The sequence below is a fragment of the Poecilia formosa genome, unplaced genomic scaffold (genome assembly GCF_000485575.1).
Source record: "Poecilia formosa unplaced genomic scaffold, Poecilia_formosa-5.1.2 Scaffold186, whole genome shotgun sequence".
Taxonomy (NCBI): Eukaryota; Metazoa; Chordata; class Actinopteri; order Cyprinodontiformes; family Poeciliidae; genus Poecilia; species Poecilia formosa.
Genome location: NW_006800125.1, coordinates 1,049,095 through 1,067,323, shown reverse-complemented (window position 1 = coordinate 1,067,323; position 18,229 = coordinate 1,049,095). Strand labels below are relative to the sequence as shown.

Genomic DNA, 18,229 nt, shown 5'->3' with positions numbered 1-18,229 from the left:
TTGGGACGAAAGGGAATAAAATGTCATGTGAGTTTGACTCACCTACCTTAAAGTCTTGGAGGTTCTTGGGCTCCTTCCTTTGGATGTTCAGTTTGTGTGACATTAACATTCTAGCAGTTTGTTTACATTATTTCTTTGGAAGGAGTCAGATGTTTTCTCAGCTGTGTTTGGGGCTATTTTTCTCCATCGATTCTCCATCCAAATGTCCTTCAGCTCTGTGAAATCTGCCAGTAAGACCCAGATCATCACGCTCCCACCTGCAAACTTCCCTTATGGCACTGTGATTTGGGGTCAGAGTTCAGAAGAACCATTTTTCAAGACACAATACCTTCGAGAATAATCCAACGTATTCAAACAAACATCATTCAACCAGATATTAGACGTGTGATTTCAAAAATAAAAGGTTTGTGTGATCCCAATTTCTTGCATTGCTGATTATCCTGTTTTTTTTAAGAAGCTATAAAAACTGTAACTTTAGTTAACATCAGCTGTTTACTCAACATTATATTATCTCTACTTGCAGCTAGAAAAAGATGGTCAACATTCACACTTTGACTAAGGAAATTGTTATTATGTGAATATGGACAGGAGAAATGTTTAATACAGCCTTAAACAAAATTGTTATTTCAAATCCGATTGGTTTTCAGTGAACATCTTATTGAGTAGATGTGCAATGCATGGTCAGTTGATAAAAATCGACTGATTAGAACGAAGGAAATTATAAATAATTTACAAAAGTCCTTTTTAACTCCCAAACGTTCAGGGTTTTTTTTAACCAAATGGTTCATTTCCCTTTAAACATCACATGCCTTTTATTCATTAAATTAATGTATAACGAGAAATGTACAAATAATTTCCTATTTACAACAGGAATATTTCCATGATAGAAATAAGAAATTGTTTCGATTGCTTCAGGTTTTTGAATGTTGGGTAAAACATTTGAAAGCTTTAATGTTTTTGAATGTGTTTTTTTCCCTCCACTGTTTTCAAGAAATTGTTCATTGAGTAAAACAGCTTTGGGTTTGAAATCCTGATTCAAAGTCAAAATAGTGACTGTGTGTGCCAGACGTGAAAACACAGAAATGCGTGACAGGCTAGCTGGGTAACGATTTGGTCCATAAATGAGAACTACTCTCTCCTGCCTCATTCCCCAGCCGACCACCTCGCCCGCCTCTCCTCCCCCCTGCATCCTTTCCTGTCGTACTCCACACCTGCAGCCTGAGATGGGAATAGCAGAGCCCGGCGTCTGCATCCCTAGAGGCAAGGCGGCAGGGGAGCATGATGGCTGAGGCTCAGTGCCTCCACCGCACATGCTTGCTTCATGGGTTCTAATATTCATTTTTATTTGCATCAGAAGATATACATCTACTAGTTTTGGTTTCAAAACTTACCTCTGTTTATTTTGGATTTTTTTCCAGGTAGACCCACTTTAGAGTTTAGCCATCAGGCTCCACAGGTGCTGCGTGAGAGCGGAGCTGTAACCGTGAAGTCCCCTGGTTCTCCCTCAGTGTCCACACACGACAAAGTCCTGCTGCAGATGGCCGACTCTGTGGCTCAGATGCCCGTCCGCTCTCCCTCGGCCGCTTGGTCCTTTCCTTACCTTTCTCAGGATATGAATTTAGTTTATCTCCTGAAATTGAATGACATATAAAACTTCACTTCAGTACACACACAAACATGACCCTCCTGTTAATTCCCAGAGTGTTTGAGTGTGACAGTGGGGGGAAAGTGGGTTTCGTCCATCTGTCATACTGGAAATCCTCTGAGAGAAGCCAGACAAACTGCGCGCAGGGTACAGCAGTGTGCAGATACGACCGCGCTCTATAAAAAAAAGTATCGCAGAAGTATTTATGCCCCTCAAACTGTTAAGGGAATTTATATGAGTTTATATGATAAACATAAAACAGAAGGAAAATAATAAATTTTCCACATATTGAAAGTGAAAATTTACATTTATATCCGCCTCTCTTTACTGTGACACCTCTAAATATGTAAAATATAAGCAAACACTGCAGTGGCACCATCAGGCAGAGGGGATTATTTTCTAGCTTCAAGGATTCTGGTGAGATTTCATTGGAGCAATGCATCATCTATTGTTGGAAAAACTTTGGCAAAACTTTGAACTAAGACATGACCGTCCACTTGAACTGACAATGACAGATTAAGCAGGCAAGAGGCTCATAGCAACTCTGGAGGAGCTGCACAGGTCCACAGCCCAGGTGGGACAATTTGTTGACACGACAATCATTTGTTATGCTTTCCACAAACTTGGTCTTTATGGAAAAGAGAGATATGTTGACAACATCGTCAACACTCAAGTCAGGGACACAGCAACACAGGGAAGCGGACTGCGTTTGAGATGATAGGAAGACTGCAGCAGAGACTGACAACCAGGGTTGTCCAACTCCAGTCCATAACAATCCTGCACGTTTTTAGATGCATCCCTGCTCCAGGAAAGTCAATTTAATGCTTTAATTTCCTTCTGATTATGTGGTGAAGTTATGCAAAGGCCTGGTAATGAGCGATAATTTGCTTCAGGGAAACATGCGGAACCCTGAGGACTGACTTTAGAGTTGCATCTGATTAATAACTGGAACGTCGACCAATATATTTGATGGTTATTTGCTTGATGATTATTGTGACGGCATTTGACAAAATGTAATGTTTATTCTTTCTTCATAAATAGTTTCTACGTTATATTTTTATGATGTAAAAGACTTCAGGCTTCCTTGTTGCTGAAATGAGCTATGCAGGTAAACTTAACTTGACTTTGAGGTTTAAATGTTTCACAAAAAGGAAGAGGCGAAACATGTTGCCTCCAACCTTCGTCTCGTACCCCATAAACTCATGCAATATTTTCTGTTAAGCTGTTAAAATACATTTAGACCTGAAGCTGTAACATCACAAACTACGGTAAAGCTTTCAGGAGCACGAAAACATTTCCAAAGGCTCTGTAAGCAGTCGAGGATATGCTGCATGAGCAGCAGTTTGAAAGGTTTTTGCAACACAAGAGCGGCAGCCTCAAATGACAGTGCGAAGGCCATCTCAGCAGACCAATCGCATCTCTCTCCGTCTCCCCGCATATGTCTGCATCCACTGGTGAGAGCAATGACAATATGGTCAGCTCAGCCAAATTGTTTGGAAAGCTCACAAAACAGCGGCAGAGAATGAACGTTGCTCTGTATTTCATGGTCTCTCATCAACTTTAGAAATGGCCAGCATCTAAGCCAAACTTGAACCAGCCTCCAGCCAAGCTCCGACCCTGGGGAGACAGAGGTGATGTTGACCATGTGTCCCTCCACTAACCATCTCATTGAAGGCCCCCCGACTCCTGGGTTAAACTGACACCCTCCTCTGCGATCACCCCTGAAAACCCTCTTAACCCTTTCCTAAACCCTCTGCGAGCCCCCCTGTTGTGCGTGCTCATTGGATGACCGCCTTCAGGCGTCCCTGTTCCACGGCTCCATTGTCTGGCCCCATAAGCAGCTTTGTTTCTGCATGTGCAGCTGGGATAGCCCCGCTCAGCCATTAGCCACAACACGCTAAAAAAAAGAGTGCGGGATAATATAATTACAAAACAAAAGTCAGGTGGTTCACGAGATCTGCAGGGAGAAAACCCGTTGGGGGAGATGCGAGGACACGCTGGCGGGTGGCCAGCTATAATTTGATTATAAAGTTGTGTGAGCGACAAAGGACACAATTGAATCTTTTTTTTTTTTTTTCCTTTTTTTTACCACTCCATGATTTAATTTGATTCCATTGGGGCTCTAAAAGGAGTCTAGTGTGAAAAGAGAGAAGATTTACTCTTCCAATTTCCAGCCACCAGCTCAGAAAATGTAATATGCTCTGACAAAATATCGAAACCAACTTTATTGTCCTGCTGCCTGTGAGGCCCGAACGGCTGAATCACCGCTGGGTTGAGTTTTCCTCCAAAATAACTGCTCTCGTGCTCTTTTTCTTTTTTATTTTGCGTGAATGCACACAGACCGGCGGACAATAGGATCAGTGGCAGATCCATCTCCTGTAATACTTTCTTTAAACAGGCCAGCAAGTGTGTCCCCCTGTTCTGTCGGCAGACCAGAATTTATCCTGTTAGTCACCCTAGATGAGTGAAAGAGCAAAATCAACCCCCAGTCCAGCTGGTCATGCACACAAAGATGCAGCCATTCACACACACACACACGCACACACGCACACACACACAGCTTCATGGACAGCTGATAAGAACAGGTTTGCGCTGGTGCTACTGTTCAGAGCAGGTCAAGCAGAATAAAATCTGTTAATGTCTTTTTGTCTCTTCATTTCATAGCACAAGTACAGCTTTTTTTATGCTTTTGTTTTGCTCTTACATAAGACAATGAGAAGCTGCACAATACGCACATGCCCCTGCCACTGCAGGGCTGGTGTCAGCTTTGTGCCCTCTCTGGGTGTGTAAACGCCCATTTTTTGCCCCATTAGGCACTGAGAGATTGAAACACTGGGAGAGAACCGCATTCTCATGCAGCCCTGAGCTGCTCTAGAAAGGGTTTTGCTGCAGATTTATTCTCACACTGTGCATCAGGAAAACATACAGAAGGCATCGGATTTTCAGATTATTATTATTTTTTGCTTTATTGCAGCATGTAGAGAATGAAATGGTAACGCTGTGGTAATTTCCACTTCTGTTCTTTTCTCTTTACATTGATACAGGATAGGCTGAGCCGATGTACTTCTTTCCATTTCCATAGGAAGAGTTGTCCCAGGTGTAAGTTTGTATGATGAACTGTTTTCCTCCCAGACTGAGGTAACAACTGAGAAGGAAGAATATGAAAACCATCAGAAAATGTCCACATGTAAAGAAATTATGGATTTTCTATGATGTTTTATATATATATATATATTTTGTTGTATTTTAACTGGATGAACAAAATTTCTTAGATAATCTTAATGCAGCTTATAAAGGAGCCCAAAATACTTTCAAATAATGAATTTAGTTTTCTCACATCCTAAAATGACTCCGTGCTTTTCTGGTACAACTGGTTCTGATATCTGCATTTTCACCTCACTGGTACTGAGTCTTGGAAAATTCCTAATACCAGTCGATTTCTTACACATTTTGTCCATTTTAAGGAGATTTTATGTGATAAACAAACACAATTATACCTTCACAATTTCACAGCGATTTTGTGTTAGTTAATCAAACAAAATCCCAGTAAAACATAAAGTTTCTGGCTGATAAATTATAAAATGTAGTCGAGTCTGAAGGATACCGATGTGTTTGCAAAGCTACTCACTATTTCCCAGGCCGAGCAATGTAGCAAAGGCTGTAGAGGGCCAAATCAAACTCAGGGCTGCAGCCAATCACTGCAGAGCCCACCTGCTTGTAGTAGCCGTCCCAGTGGAATTGCAGTCCCAAAACATCAGGATAGTTAGACCACTGCAAGGAAAAGAAATGGACAGATTTCTGTTTAGCATGTGACACACAGCTTAACTCAGTCACTGTCAGTGGAGGAGGGAGGATGCTCACAGGCCCGTTGAAGCTGTGGCTGTAGTAGTTCAGCTCCCCTCGCTTCTCAAGAAGATAAAACCGGATCCAGTTGTGGAAACCAGACACCTTTCCTCCCTTGATTTCACCTGCAGATATTTTACTTTAGTTTTTTTTTTAAATTGATTTTTAAATGAAATGTGACTTCCAATGAAGTCTGCTTCATTCAAACCTGCAAAGATGTGTTCAAAACCGCTGGAGTCCATAGCGCCGTTGTAGCGGGAGTAGAGACCAAACCACATGTTCTTCAGGTCCTCAATGAACTCTGCCTCTGATTTATAAACACCTTCAAATGCAAAGAGACCCCAGGTGTCATGGAAACCGTATCATGACATTTTTAAAAACAGAATTAGTTGATTAGAGATCAGACTGTGAAAGAAGAGAGCCAAGCAAAAGTGTTCGTAATGTTTAAGCATTTTTAACATGACAATCATTAATCCCAGTGTGTCTAATTCAACTTAGTTTATTTACCTCAAAGCTCCAACATCGAACCATGGTACCACATGGAGACGCAGGGCTGCATCCGTAATAGCAGATTTACTTGTGGAAAATGGAGAGCGGCAGAGATACCAGCAGCTTGTAGCCCGGTGCGGCTTATATATGTATGTTTCCAGTTGTTGTTTTTTTTTTTTTAAACTTTGTGGGTGCCGCTTATAAGTAAGGTGCGCTCTATAGTCCGGAAAATACGGTACTTCTGCAAGGTACTGTAATTTAAGACCACATTACCCTTGGTGTAAAGGAAAGCAAACAGCTCTCTGCCCAGCTCGGTGTTCAACATCGTCTCCTTCAGGAACGTCTCCTGCTCGGTCAGCTGCTGAGAGGTGAAGCTCTCTGCCTGTCCAGTGATCCTCTTGTAGTTGTCGAAAAGATTCAGAAGGGCTGCATAGGTTGGGCGGGTGAACAGGGCGTTTTCATCCACGAACTTGTACAACCTGAGAGCACAAAAAGCAAAACAGCTACACTTCAAAACACAGAGATCTCCAGAAGGTCTTCTACGGGTTCGCTGAGATGCATAAAGGTCCTCACGGTCTGGAGGAGAGATCCGACTTGGAGCTGGTCTGTGAGTCGGCCACCAGGGCTTGGGGGTCAAGGATCAGCTGAGAGGCCGAGGCCTTGTTGGTGTCCAGGGCAAAAAGCGTCTCAGACAGAGACTTGATCTCAGCGTCAGTGATGGTAGCACCAGAATCACCAGCTGGACACGACAAACACAAAAGTTATCACTTTCATTATTTATCCAGCTGCTTTTAAACAGATAAATCCTCAAAACTCCAGAAAATTTAGATGAATGTTATTTTTATTCAATTAAAATGTTTCTGATATAAAATGAGATGGGCAAAAGATAATAATATCCTACATAAGGGGTACAATTATTACATAGAATCATTTATGTGTTTTTATTTGCATTTTGACCAAAAACAACAACATGTCAGATGTTACTTAAACTGTTCTCAGTTATTAATAAGTCTTTATTGGTTTTGCAGTAATCTAGTGCTTCTAATATTTGCTGACAAGTTTTTGCATTTTTCCACTGGTATATATCCCTTCATTCTTTACAATTAGCCCCGAGTATTTGCCATCACATCTAAATCTACCATGGGGTATAAACAATTTGGTCACCCTTTCAAACAAAATGGGTCACTGTAAGGTTTACATAATGATAAAAATGATTAAGTATTTTTGGGTAACTGAGGGAAATGTTTGAGTTTTGGAAAGGAAAATATTGTCTTTCAAAGGTAAAGTTATTGTCTATAGAGTAATAGGAGTTTTTTTGTTTTTTTTCACTCGGGCCAAAATTGCTAAGTCAATGACCACTATTGCACTTTTTTAAAATTGAAAATATAAAAATGATTTATTCTAAAAGCTTAATTTTCTCTTACTCAACAATTAGTCTCAAAACAATTTTAACTCACACAAAGTGTCCCAAGAAAAAGAATCCAAAAAGTAATAATTGTGGAGCTGAACTTTAATAAAGGCTTTGTATACTTGAATTTTTTTAAAGAAAGGCATATTGTGTTAAAATGTTTTGGGTCTGCTACTATAAAACGTTTTCAGTTTATTTTTTATTGTCTCCTAGACTGCACTTTCGACAAGAACGACATGTTGAACAGGTAAAGACAACAAGGTGAATTTAGAGTTCAAAGAAGGCTGAACACTGACCCCTACTGGTCAGTTCTGAGTAAAACGAATAAAGCGCTCTGGGGAAATAGTCATACAAATAATGGTGGAAAAAAAAACAATGTGGATACACAAGTTATTGGAGATAAAAACAATTATTTGTCCTATCAACTAACTTTAAGGATTTTCTTTCTATTCTGGAGAAATTTCACTTCACTCTTACCTACATTGTTGTGCATATTTCACCATAAATCAAGTCAACAACGACCCAAAGCATATCAGCATATTATATTTATTTAGGTTAATATTTTTTTGACCTGCAATATTTAAATTTGACAAAGAAAATAGCTAACTATGTAAGAAAGTATATACTTTTTCACACTAATATATTCATCTTTTTATTTTTTATTTTTTTGCAGGAACAGATGGTCCTTTTTTCATGTCCTAATTTCTAGGGTATGTTATGGGAAGTAAGCATTAATTCTCTGTAAAGCCTAAGCACCAACCTTTTAGTTTCCACTAATTTGTACTTTAATAGCTTTTTAGGGTACTCAAAGGTGCTCACCTTAATCTTAACTTAGCAAACTGTAAATAAAAAGCGCCACTAAATGATCTACTTCTGATATTTTTCCCAAATTTCCCCCCTAAACTGAAAAACTTTGTCTTGCAGTTTTGTGTAATAGATGTTGAGTCTCCATGTATCTGCTATGATGATCTGCTAAAAAAGCATCTTGCAGTTGACCGATGAAATAAAAATACTACGAGGCATGTGCTCTGAACAGCAAATCAAAAATGTACCAACAAACTGCTGAGGAACAGGTTTAGATGAAGTCATGGGAAAACAACCAGGTGTTACAGAGAGACAGAAACTGATCGAGTAAAGGCAGCAAAGAGCCTTTAACAGCGAGGAGAAACACTGCTGGTCTTACTTGAACAGTAGTCTGAATAGTCGCTGCAGCAGTTGTTGTACTGGGAGCACTGGGAGTTGCAGTGGCACGGGTTCTGAGCATTGTAGCTTTCACCACACCTGCCATTACAAGATGTGGGTCCAACTACAGCTAAAAGAAAGTTTCATATTTTTATTTACATATTTGTCAGTAATGGAAAAATACAGTTCCCACATTTTACATCTATTTCAACGCAGTTTTTATAATTCAGAGCTGTAGAAATGGGTAAGTTTAGATATATCTGTGTAAAAAGATGAGAAAGTCTAAATTTTTTATGTTGAATTAACTTAAAATAAGTAATTTATTAAATGATCGAGTAGGCTCTTTTGAACTTCACTGCTAAACGTAAGAAAAATTAGACTCAGTAGAGTTGTCTTTATTCTCCGAATAGCGTTTTACAGTGTATATAAATCTGTTAAACCAGCCACTTGTTCTATGAGAAAACTAAGAAAGATATGTGCCAAAACAACACAGCTGAATTTACTTAAAAACAGGGTACATTTACAAGACAGGGAAACAATTTAATTAGTTTAGGTGCAATAACTTGTTTAAACGCAGAGTAATACACTGAGCTTCCTAAATGTGAAACTTAGCAAGTGTGAAAAATAAATCACAAAAGCACTCCCATAAAAATAAACAAATGACTAACTTCTGATGGGATCATGTGGAGTGGGAAGTGTTAAGAAGCAGCTGAAGTGTTGTTGGTTTTACCATTACAGAGGGTGGAGTAGTCGCTGCAGCAGTTGTTGTACTGGGGGCACAGGGAGTTGCAGTGGCACGGGTTCTGAGAGTTGTAGCTTTCACCACACCTTCCATTACAAGACAGAGCCGCCTCTGGGAGCAGAGGAAAGGTTCGCACAGACAGGCACGTGCAGAGGGGGGGGTTAGGGGGGCTTGAGCACCTGCCCCTTTTGCTCCTTGCCAAGTGCCCTTTTGTTTTGTTTTTTTTGTTTGTTTGTTTTGTTTTGTTTTTTGGGATTATTATTTTCTAAGCCCTCTTCTGACACATAACATGTACTAAAATTATTTGTTTTTTTGTTGGGTTGTTTTTGTACAACATAATAAGCCGGTCACCCTGTTACCTTTGACCTTTAGCCCGTTTGCCTCTTGCTCATTGAGATAAGGCAGCTAACTGGAGCTCAACGTAGCAAACGTTCCAGATTACAGAACAGTTTTTGGTGAATTAAAAAGAAAATACTTTGGTGAATAAAGTGGAGAAGACTTGCTACTTGTCAGATCACGGAAAACGTTGAAGTATCGTTTCTGCTTCAGCCCGGAGTCGCGGTTTAAGCAGAGAGGTAATGAAATACAACAGACACTGACAGGCCTCTGCGTCTGGCTTACTCTGAAGAACTACTGAGTGGGAGGAGACAGCCAGGTGAGGAAAAACTGTTCTTATCTATCGATTCAGTATTTTTATCATACAGACATTCGGCTGTTGTTGATGCACTATTAGCTAGCTGCTAGCTAACGACTTTGCTAGCAAAGCAAGATAACTGAAAAGCTTCTTCCCTGTGTTGTTATTGATATCAGTCATTCTTCAGTATTGCTTATCGCCCGTCCAAAACCGATCATCTCCATAATGGATATATGTCCGATCTTCTAATTTCCTTTGCTGCATAATGTACATTGCATTTATTCTGGCGTTATGTAAATGTATCTTGAAGGAGAATAGCACTTAAATAAAAGTTCAACAAGGATATTCATTTAGAATTAAAAATAACTCGCCCTGAATTACCATGATAGATAAAATGTATGTAATAAAAGTGTGTCATTATTGGAGAGGATAAAACTCAACTCAGACTTTATTAAGTAAGTTTAGGGTCTGGTTCACAGAGTATGCAGTTAAATTTTTTCCCAGATATTCAATGAAAAAAAAACCTTCAGTTAAGTAAAATAAAATTGTAATCAAAACCTTTGGAATTGTAATGATTCCTTTTTTAAAAAACAAAAGGTTTTCTTTAAAAATCTTTTTTTTTAAATTAAATAACTAATTTTTGTCTTGTGAACTTAAAAGGTTATTTGCCAAACATAAACTTTTATTTGTACACATCAGAAATCTTTTGTTGTGATTTTAGGCCCTGCCCACGATGTCATGTGAGAATCACAAGCAAAACTTTGAGTCAAACAAAAACTTAGAATAGCAAGAAAAGATTTCTGACATGCACAAATAAGTTTGTTTTGCAAAAAAATAATTTCACTTCATGAGACAAAAATGTGTGATTTTAATTTTAAAACAAGTTTTTTTTAAGCAAAACTCAGTAGGTTTTTCCCATTGTGACATGCATTAACAATTAAATTTTTTTTTTCTTTTTTCTGCAGTTCCATGTTAAAGTTTGATGCAGCTCTGCTTTCCTCAATGGACCATCTTCATCTCTATTGCAGCAAACAGGCAGCTCTTTTTTATAGATTACAGTCCACTAAAAGGTTGCATTGTGTCCTTGTTTATATTTTTAAAAGTGTAATTCTGTAAAGACAAAATATGTCTGGTGGTCTAGCTCTGATTTACATATCTTGCTAAATTGCGGGTTTGAATATTGCAATACTTTCCTATAACAAATTAGACCTGCAGAAAGAAATTACTAATAAAATATCTTACATATGCATAGTTGTATGCTCTATATAGAGATTTTCCTTGGCTTTGATTTTATATCTCACAATTTTGTAATTTATCATTCTTTATTAAACTCTGAAAGCTGTGTGGCTTTGTTAATATTCTGTCCTAGGATGCGGTTAGATGTGCCCTTTTTTTTTTGGAGCATCTGCCCCTTTAGTGGTCTCTACACGGCCCTGCCACATAGGAATTTACATTTTACAAACAAAACAATGTTATATTTTAGTAGGTTTTACCTGGTTTTGCTACTTACCTTTGCATAGTGTGTAATAGTCGGAACAGCAGTCGTTGTACCTCTCACAGGCTGTGTTGCACTGACAGGAGTAACTAGTGTCTATTCCATACCCGCACCGGCCCTGACATGAGTCTGAAATCACACCAGAAGCATTTACAACACCGACTGCAACATTTCACTCACATGCTACCGGCTCAAGATGCTCATTGTAAAGTGATGCTGTGAAAGAAGGAAAGAGTCTTACTGCTGTGTCCCTGGTGGAACAGGGCCATGCAAAGGAGAAGGATAGCAGCGACTTTCATCTTGGATCAGCAGCCCCCTAAAACAAGGTGACCCAACTGTTACCACATCCATGTTTTTATAGCAGTTTTATCTCAGCCAATCCAGAGGGAGCCTCGTGAACACAACCCAATCACAATCATATCAATCTAGATATGGTCTTATGAAAACTTTTTCTGATGAGTCATGGATTCTATTTATATTCTGTAGATTATGCTGAGACATACTAAAGCAGTCAAAACTGTTGAATGTTTGAATACGGTAACACATTTGGAAATATGTAAAATTCAGATATCACTCTCATGTGTGAAAGTGCACACCTTACTGTCGGATTTCAAAAAACATTTGGATAAAAATGATTGTTTAAATTATTGATCAGCCATCTTATATATTCAGCGTATTCAGTGTGAAGTACAGCCAAATCAGTATCTGTCATGTGCCTTTTTCTATTTTTATCAAATCAATTTGATCAGATGTTTTACTTCTCAGGGTCTATCCAACATGAAAACATGGAGTTGTCGGTGCAGCGTCCCTGATCACGTTGAGGTGACCTGCCCCTTTGTAAACATTATGGAGTAATCATGTTCTACACACAGGGTTTCAGATCGATGGAACATTTTAGTGTTGACATAATGAAATATTTGCACAAATGTCTTCAAAAGAAATTTTCCATTAGGTGTGGGCAGAAAACACTGATGCTTTGATTCTTACTGCAGCTTCAAAAGAAAAATTTATTTTTCATTCATTTTAAATAACACATTTTACATGTTGATTATTATTATTGTAGTTTTTATTTTATCATAAACTATAGTATTATTAGTTTTAGTGTAACTCTGTTTATTCTCTTCTACTCATTTTTTTTGTACTTTATTCATTCAGAGTGGGTAGGGAGAAAAGATGAGTAAAGTACATCTTAGTCCCATATATGTTAATTTATATTACTTGTAGCAACTCTGAAAGGTTAAATGGTTTCAATGGAAAGCCATTTAAAGCAGGTATGCATTAAATGACATACCTGGATAATTTAGGAGAGTATAAAGTTAAAAGGTGTTTATTTGTGGCAAGTCATGGTAGATGTGAAAGGTTGGATTAACTAAAATATAATCACAATAGTTTTTTTTTATTATTATTTTGATTGTATAATGTTGTGGCAAGTATTTCTATTAGATAAATAATGTGAATAATCGATTCTATTTCATTAGAGGAACTTCTTTCTTTCTTTCTTTCTTTCTTTCTTTCTTTCTTTCTTTCTTTCTTTCTTTCTTTCTTTCTTTCTTTCTTTCTTGTGAACTCGCTGAACTTACGGGTAGCAGATTAAGAGCAGCTGCATATTAAACTCTGCCGTCCTCCAGGCCTGTAGATGGCGCTAATTAAAAGTACCGGTCTGTAACTCCGAGTTTTTTGTTCTAACTCGGCTTCCTTCCTTCCGCAGCGTGGATTTCAATGACATTGTAAGCTTTCATAAGAGAGCTGTGTTTTCCAGTTTTTAATCATGTCGCTAGCTTTTTTATTTAGAGCTGTTACAAGAGAAGCCGTAAAGGTGAGCAGACTAAACTTCTCCATTTCACTTTTAGCTTCAGCCGTGTTTTAAGAGCTGTTGTTGTTAATGGTTGACTGTTGTCTTTCTGGCTTTCCCTGGGTCAGTTCCAGTGGCTCATTTTACCATTACTGGGTTTTTATGTTTCTGTAATTGTTAAAAAGGATGAAAATTGAATAGCAGTATTTGCGTGTTTGTCTTTTGTGTGGTTCAGGTGAGCGTCAGTCAGCCTGTGCAGTGTTTGCACTCAGGCTGTCAGCTGCTGGCTGCAGATAAAGCCCTGCTGTTGAAACTGAGGAAAAGCACCGGCTACACCTTCATTAAATGCAAGGAAGCGCTGGAGAGGTTTGAGAATGACATGGCACAGGTGTGTTGTCTGTTCTGGAGGGGGGTTCTAATACTGACTGGTGGAGAAACAATGTGTGACTGTGCTGCTGAACCTCCAGGCTGAAAGCTGGCTACATGAGCAGGCCCAGAAAGAAGGCTGGAGCAAAGCCAGCAAGCTGCAGGGTCGAAAAGCCAAAGAGGGTCTGATCGGCCTGTTTGTGGGGAAGCAAGCCGCAGCGATGGTGGAGGTAAGGGCAGCAGAGATCTACTGTATCAGCAGGTTTTATCCCCTGCTTGTTGGACTTTGTGCTTTATTTCTGGTTTTCTTGCAGGTGAACTGTGAGACTGACTTTGTTGCCCGTAATGAGAAGTTTCAGCAGCTGGTGAAGGATGCGACTCTCGCCACATTGGCACACCATCAGGATAAAAATCAAAACCCGACAGGATACGTAAAGGTAAACGTATCTTTTACTTACACACTTGTTGTTCCTGGCCATAACAATTTGGGGAAATGGTTATGCTCTCCTGTAACTATTTATAATGTAATGAATATTAATTGTTTAAATTTCAAATGGTCATGTGCCACAGCATTCACGAAGAAGTGTCCCTTTTAAAACCAAGACATGAACTGAGAGATTGGAGAAAGTTTCTGATTTATCACACTTTTATTACTAACTAATGGTGCAAAGATGCCAAACCTGAACAGACTCTTGCAAAACTATTTGTACCAATTTAGCTTTACTGCATTTACTCCTGTAACGACTAGACCTGACGATGTATTTTGTCATAATCTACATGGTTTTATTTTTTGTTTTTACTCAAATAAAAATCTTAGAATAAATCTTATCCCATTTTACTCTGAAACCGCTAAATAAGACCGCATGACAAAGACGGAGTAACACAGCAGAGGCAGGGATAAAACTGTGGAGAGGTTTACAGCATTGCATAACATTTAATATGTCATGGAGCACTCTTTAATCTGTGACCTGAAAGGTACAGAAATTCATAGCTTGGGTGGAGAAATCTGTTGACATTTACTAGTTATTCCCTTCACAAGTCTGGTTTTTGTTGGCCAATAAGCCATAAGCATTGCTGTTTAATTTTATAGAAGCCATGTTGGGACTTTAAGCTAATGCACGCAAACCTTTTGAGGTTTTTCACGGTAGAAGAAAAAAGCTAAAAAAAGACAGGAAACATTTTTTTGCAATTAACAGTTATGCATAACTTTGTGTAGTAGTTGTTTCACATAAATCCCAGTAAAACAGACTGGTTTGTTTGTTTTTTTCTAATGTACAGCTTTTATTTTCAGAGTGTCCTGTCTGGTGACGAGCTGAATAAACTCAGTGTGGGAGAAGGATCTTCACTAGCTGACCATTTGGCTCTCACAATAGGTCAGTAAACAAACACATGCTTATATATTTATTTCCCAGCTCAGATGTGATCTACCTTATTGATGTTGCTTCATCTTGTTAAAAGAAATTAAAAATAAGGTTCTTTAATTCAACCCTTGCAGGGCTACAGGCTTTACTGACACTGATAAATTTTGGATCATTTTAACTCTTTAAATGCATTTAGATCTTCTTGCTTTTTGAAGAAGTCTTTTATTTTTCGTTCTTCCCAGCTCATGCATACAAAGTGGAAGTTCTTAACGGCAACGTTACAGACTATGTTTATGCTAAAAAAAAAATGGTTACATTGATTCTGATTTTTAAAAAAATTGTATGCAAATTTAATTCATATGTGCTTTTTGAATGTTAGAAAATAGTACTAAAAATTCAAAAAAGCCAAACTTTCCTCAGGTATTTTAGAAGATGTGATGAAAATAAATAAATCATGAATAATCAAAATTCACCTTAGAATATATAACCTCATTAAATTTTAATTTATTTACCTGAACTCATGCAAAGTTATCTCTGAATTAGAAAAAAAAACATAAGCTTTTCAAGGTAAAACCAAAATTTACTTTTTGAACATTAAAGATTACTGATTTCTAATTTAGTCAAATTTGACATAAGGATTACAGAGGAAACTTCAGTTACCTCAAATTAACCACTTAGTGACAAAAAATAAATATGATCTCCACAATCTAATCAAAATAATTCTGCAAAAATAGAACATCATATTTCAGCATTTTACATAAAGACTTACATAACTTACCAGTGTTGTCAACTCAGCAGACTGGTAGGTTTCACTGGGTTAGAGGTTCTTCCCAAAAGTATTCTCCTTCTGCTATTGTCACAGATATTTGTAACTTTTCAACCACCTGACTTCTTCTGTCTGCCACTCCTATTGATGAAGGGCTGAATAAAGACTGAATTAGTGTAGTTTCTGCCTTAACTTGACTGGCCAGATCTCTAAGTCAGTCTTTTAGGATGGGCTATGGAAGACTGTTACAAAATCAAATGTCACAAAATTATGTAATTTTAAAAATGTTCAGGGTTTTTCCCAGAAAACCTGCTAAGCCTGGTAGTTGGATCCTAGGGGAGTCATTCATCCAGCAGCCTGTCCTGTTTTTGAGTTAAAAAATGTTTAAAGTTGACAGGAAATTTTAAAATATCCCTCGATAATGATGTGTTATTGAAAGATTGGAATAGTAACACCTGAACGCCAGCTATAAAATCTTTAAAAATGCAAACATTTAAAAAAGAAATTAAATAAATAACCAATGCTAGGCAGGGTGGGGCACAAGAAAATCTTGGTGGCCCGCCAGGGAAACTCTGGCTATATTTCTGCACTAACTAGGTAAATTCCCAAAAGTAATGTATAATAAAATTATAACATTTTGTAATTGCTTAACAAAATGCTGCAAAGTCTTCAGTAGCCTGTAATGTATCAAGTTGTATCTCATCATGAAGAAATCCAGAACTGATTATTATTATTAATCTATTTCCCTGGTTTAGTTCATGGCCTAAAACTGTGTTGTTGTCAACTATGTAATATGATTAGGGGACAATTTCTTTTTCAAATAAAGATAGGCTGCTTCATCTAGTTCTTGCTTTAAAAATGCGATTATAATTTGGAAACTGTTGTTGGTTTAATCTGAAATATTTAAGTATGACAAAGTAAAAACAGAAAAAATATTGAAGGGGAAAAATATGCATTTACAAAGTATTTTGGATCGATCTCCCTCATCAATTAGATCCTCATGGGGTTAGGAAAGAAACTCTTAAAACATTGTGCATATTTAAATATGCACAATGTTGCATTTAATTTAAACAGATTTAAAGCTGATTTGAAAAAATAACAATCACTCTGTCAAATGAAAAGTTCAACTTTTTGCACATCAACAGTTTTTGTGCAAAGAAGTCCACATACTTACCTTTCAGGAAGGATCTTTCAAGATTTAAGGTTTCTCCATCTGTGGGAAACAAACGCTCAAATGTTATTTGCAGTATTAAAATTAAAGGTCTGGTCCGCAACCAGATTATTTCAGCCTGATTATAAACTTAAACCAGAGTGCCGCAGTCATATTCAATAAATTAGATTACTAATGAATAATGTTTCTGTAACTCGACTCAGATTTGAACAGGTTACTTGACCACGTTTTGTGCTTGTGACTAGTCCGAGTTCAATAGTGGGAATTGCTAAAATTGGATTTGTACTTCAGAAAATATATTAGTTAGAAATATTTAAAGGTTTAAGAAGTATTATCATTCATTAAATGGGTATCTTCTGCTCCTCTTAGGACGTCTTGGTGAGAACATGTCTCTAAAGCGGGCGGTGACCGTGAGAGTCCCTGCTGAATGGCACATAGGCTCATACGTACATGGCAACATCAGCGGTCAGACGGAGGTGACATTGGGCCGCTACGGCGCTCTGGTCGTATTCCAGGGTGGAAAGGATGAAGAACGAGATACTTTAGGTCGTAAACTCAGCCAGCATGTGGTGGGGGAGGCCCCTTTGTCTCTAGGGAACGAGGACGACCTACCTTGTGGTGAATCTGAGACACGGCTGCTGCCTCAGACCTTTCTGGGAGACCCCACTAGGACCGTGGCACAGTTCCTCAAGGGTCAACAGGCTCGAGTGTTGGACTTTGTCCGATTTCAGTGTGGAGAGACACTAGGGGAGCAATAAGGAGTTCCCATAACATTTCTCTGTGTTTTTTCATGTACAGCGATGAAATGCAAGAGACGGAGTCACAGAATGATATGACAGATGTGATGGCTAAAAGGCATTTTGGAGATGATGAAGTTGAAAATCTAACAATAAACTTTAAAACAGTAAATGTTCAAGTACTTTGTTTTTTTGTTTTTTTAATTAAAAACATGTTTGTTTTTGCCAATGTTAATTAAAGTGGCAGCAGTGTGTATTTTCCATACCAAGCATTGTGCTTTAAAATAGCAAATATGACTTAAAAAGAAATTTGACTTGAAATTGTCCGCTGTCTCTTTAAGGAGTTCATGCTCTTTCCAACACTCCGCCTTCTGGTCATCACAGTCTATGATCGCAATGCCTTTCCATTATGCTGTTCACCACCATTCTTAGGAGCATTGGACTGAAAAGTAGATTATATGATAAGTTCAGCAGATTCAGTTCCACCTGGTGTTGGCTAATGGCTGCCCTGCCAATCTGGTGGAGCTGAGTGGGGGAGGGGCTGTCTGAAGCTGCAGCTCCAACAAGGAGAACTTGAGACGGCAAGCGTTTGGGCACC

At 38.3% G+C, this 18,229-nt stretch overlaps 2 protein-coding genes across 5 annotated transcripts; one reads left to right on the top strand and one right to left on the bottom strand.

Moving 5' to 3' along the window:
* Positions 1-4,584: 4,584 nt before the first annotated feature.
* On the bottom strand, positions 4,585-15,990 carry endou (endonuclease, polyU-specific). Of its 4 annotated transcripts, XM_007566101.2 has the most exons (11): positions 15,736-15,990; positions 11,680-11,754; positions 11,454-11,567; positions 9,298-9,420; positions 8,569-8,697; positions 6,551-6,716; positions 6,251-6,456; positions 5,697-5,810; positions 5,507-5,613; positions 5,274-5,416; positions 4,585-4,790 (listed from the first exon to the last, which is right to left on the bottom strand). In XM_007566101.2, exons 2-11 carry the CDS (start codon positions 11,735-11,737, stop codon positions 4,676-4,678), a joined length of 1,275 nt encoding a protein of 424 aa, XP_007566163.1. In that variant the 5' UTR covers positions 11,738-11,754; positions 15,736-15,990; the 3' UTR covers positions 4,585-4,675. The 4 variants fall into 4 exon arrangements, with proteins under 4 accessions (XP_007566163.1, XP_007566162.1, XP_007566164.1 ...); XM_007566100.2 differs by lacking the exon at positions 15,736-15,990 and having other exon boundaries at positions 11,680-11,786; XM_007566102.2 differs by lacking the exons at positions 8,569-8,697; positions 15,736-15,990 and having other exon boundaries at positions 11,680-11,786.
* tsfm (Ts translation elongation factor, mitochondrial) lies at positions 13,109-17,955 on the top strand. The gene is made up of 6 exons (XM_007566104.2): positions 13,109-13,254; positions 13,466-13,618; positions 13,698-13,826; positions 13,911-14,033; positions 14,888-14,969; positions 17,264-17,955. Exons 1-6 carry the CDS (start codon positions 13,207-13,209, stop codon positions 17,650-17,652), a joined length of 924 nt encoding a protein of 307 aa, XP_007566166.1. The 5' UTR covers positions 13,109-13,206; the 3' UTR covers positions 17,653-17,955.
* Positions 17,956-18,229: the final 274 nt, after the last annotated feature.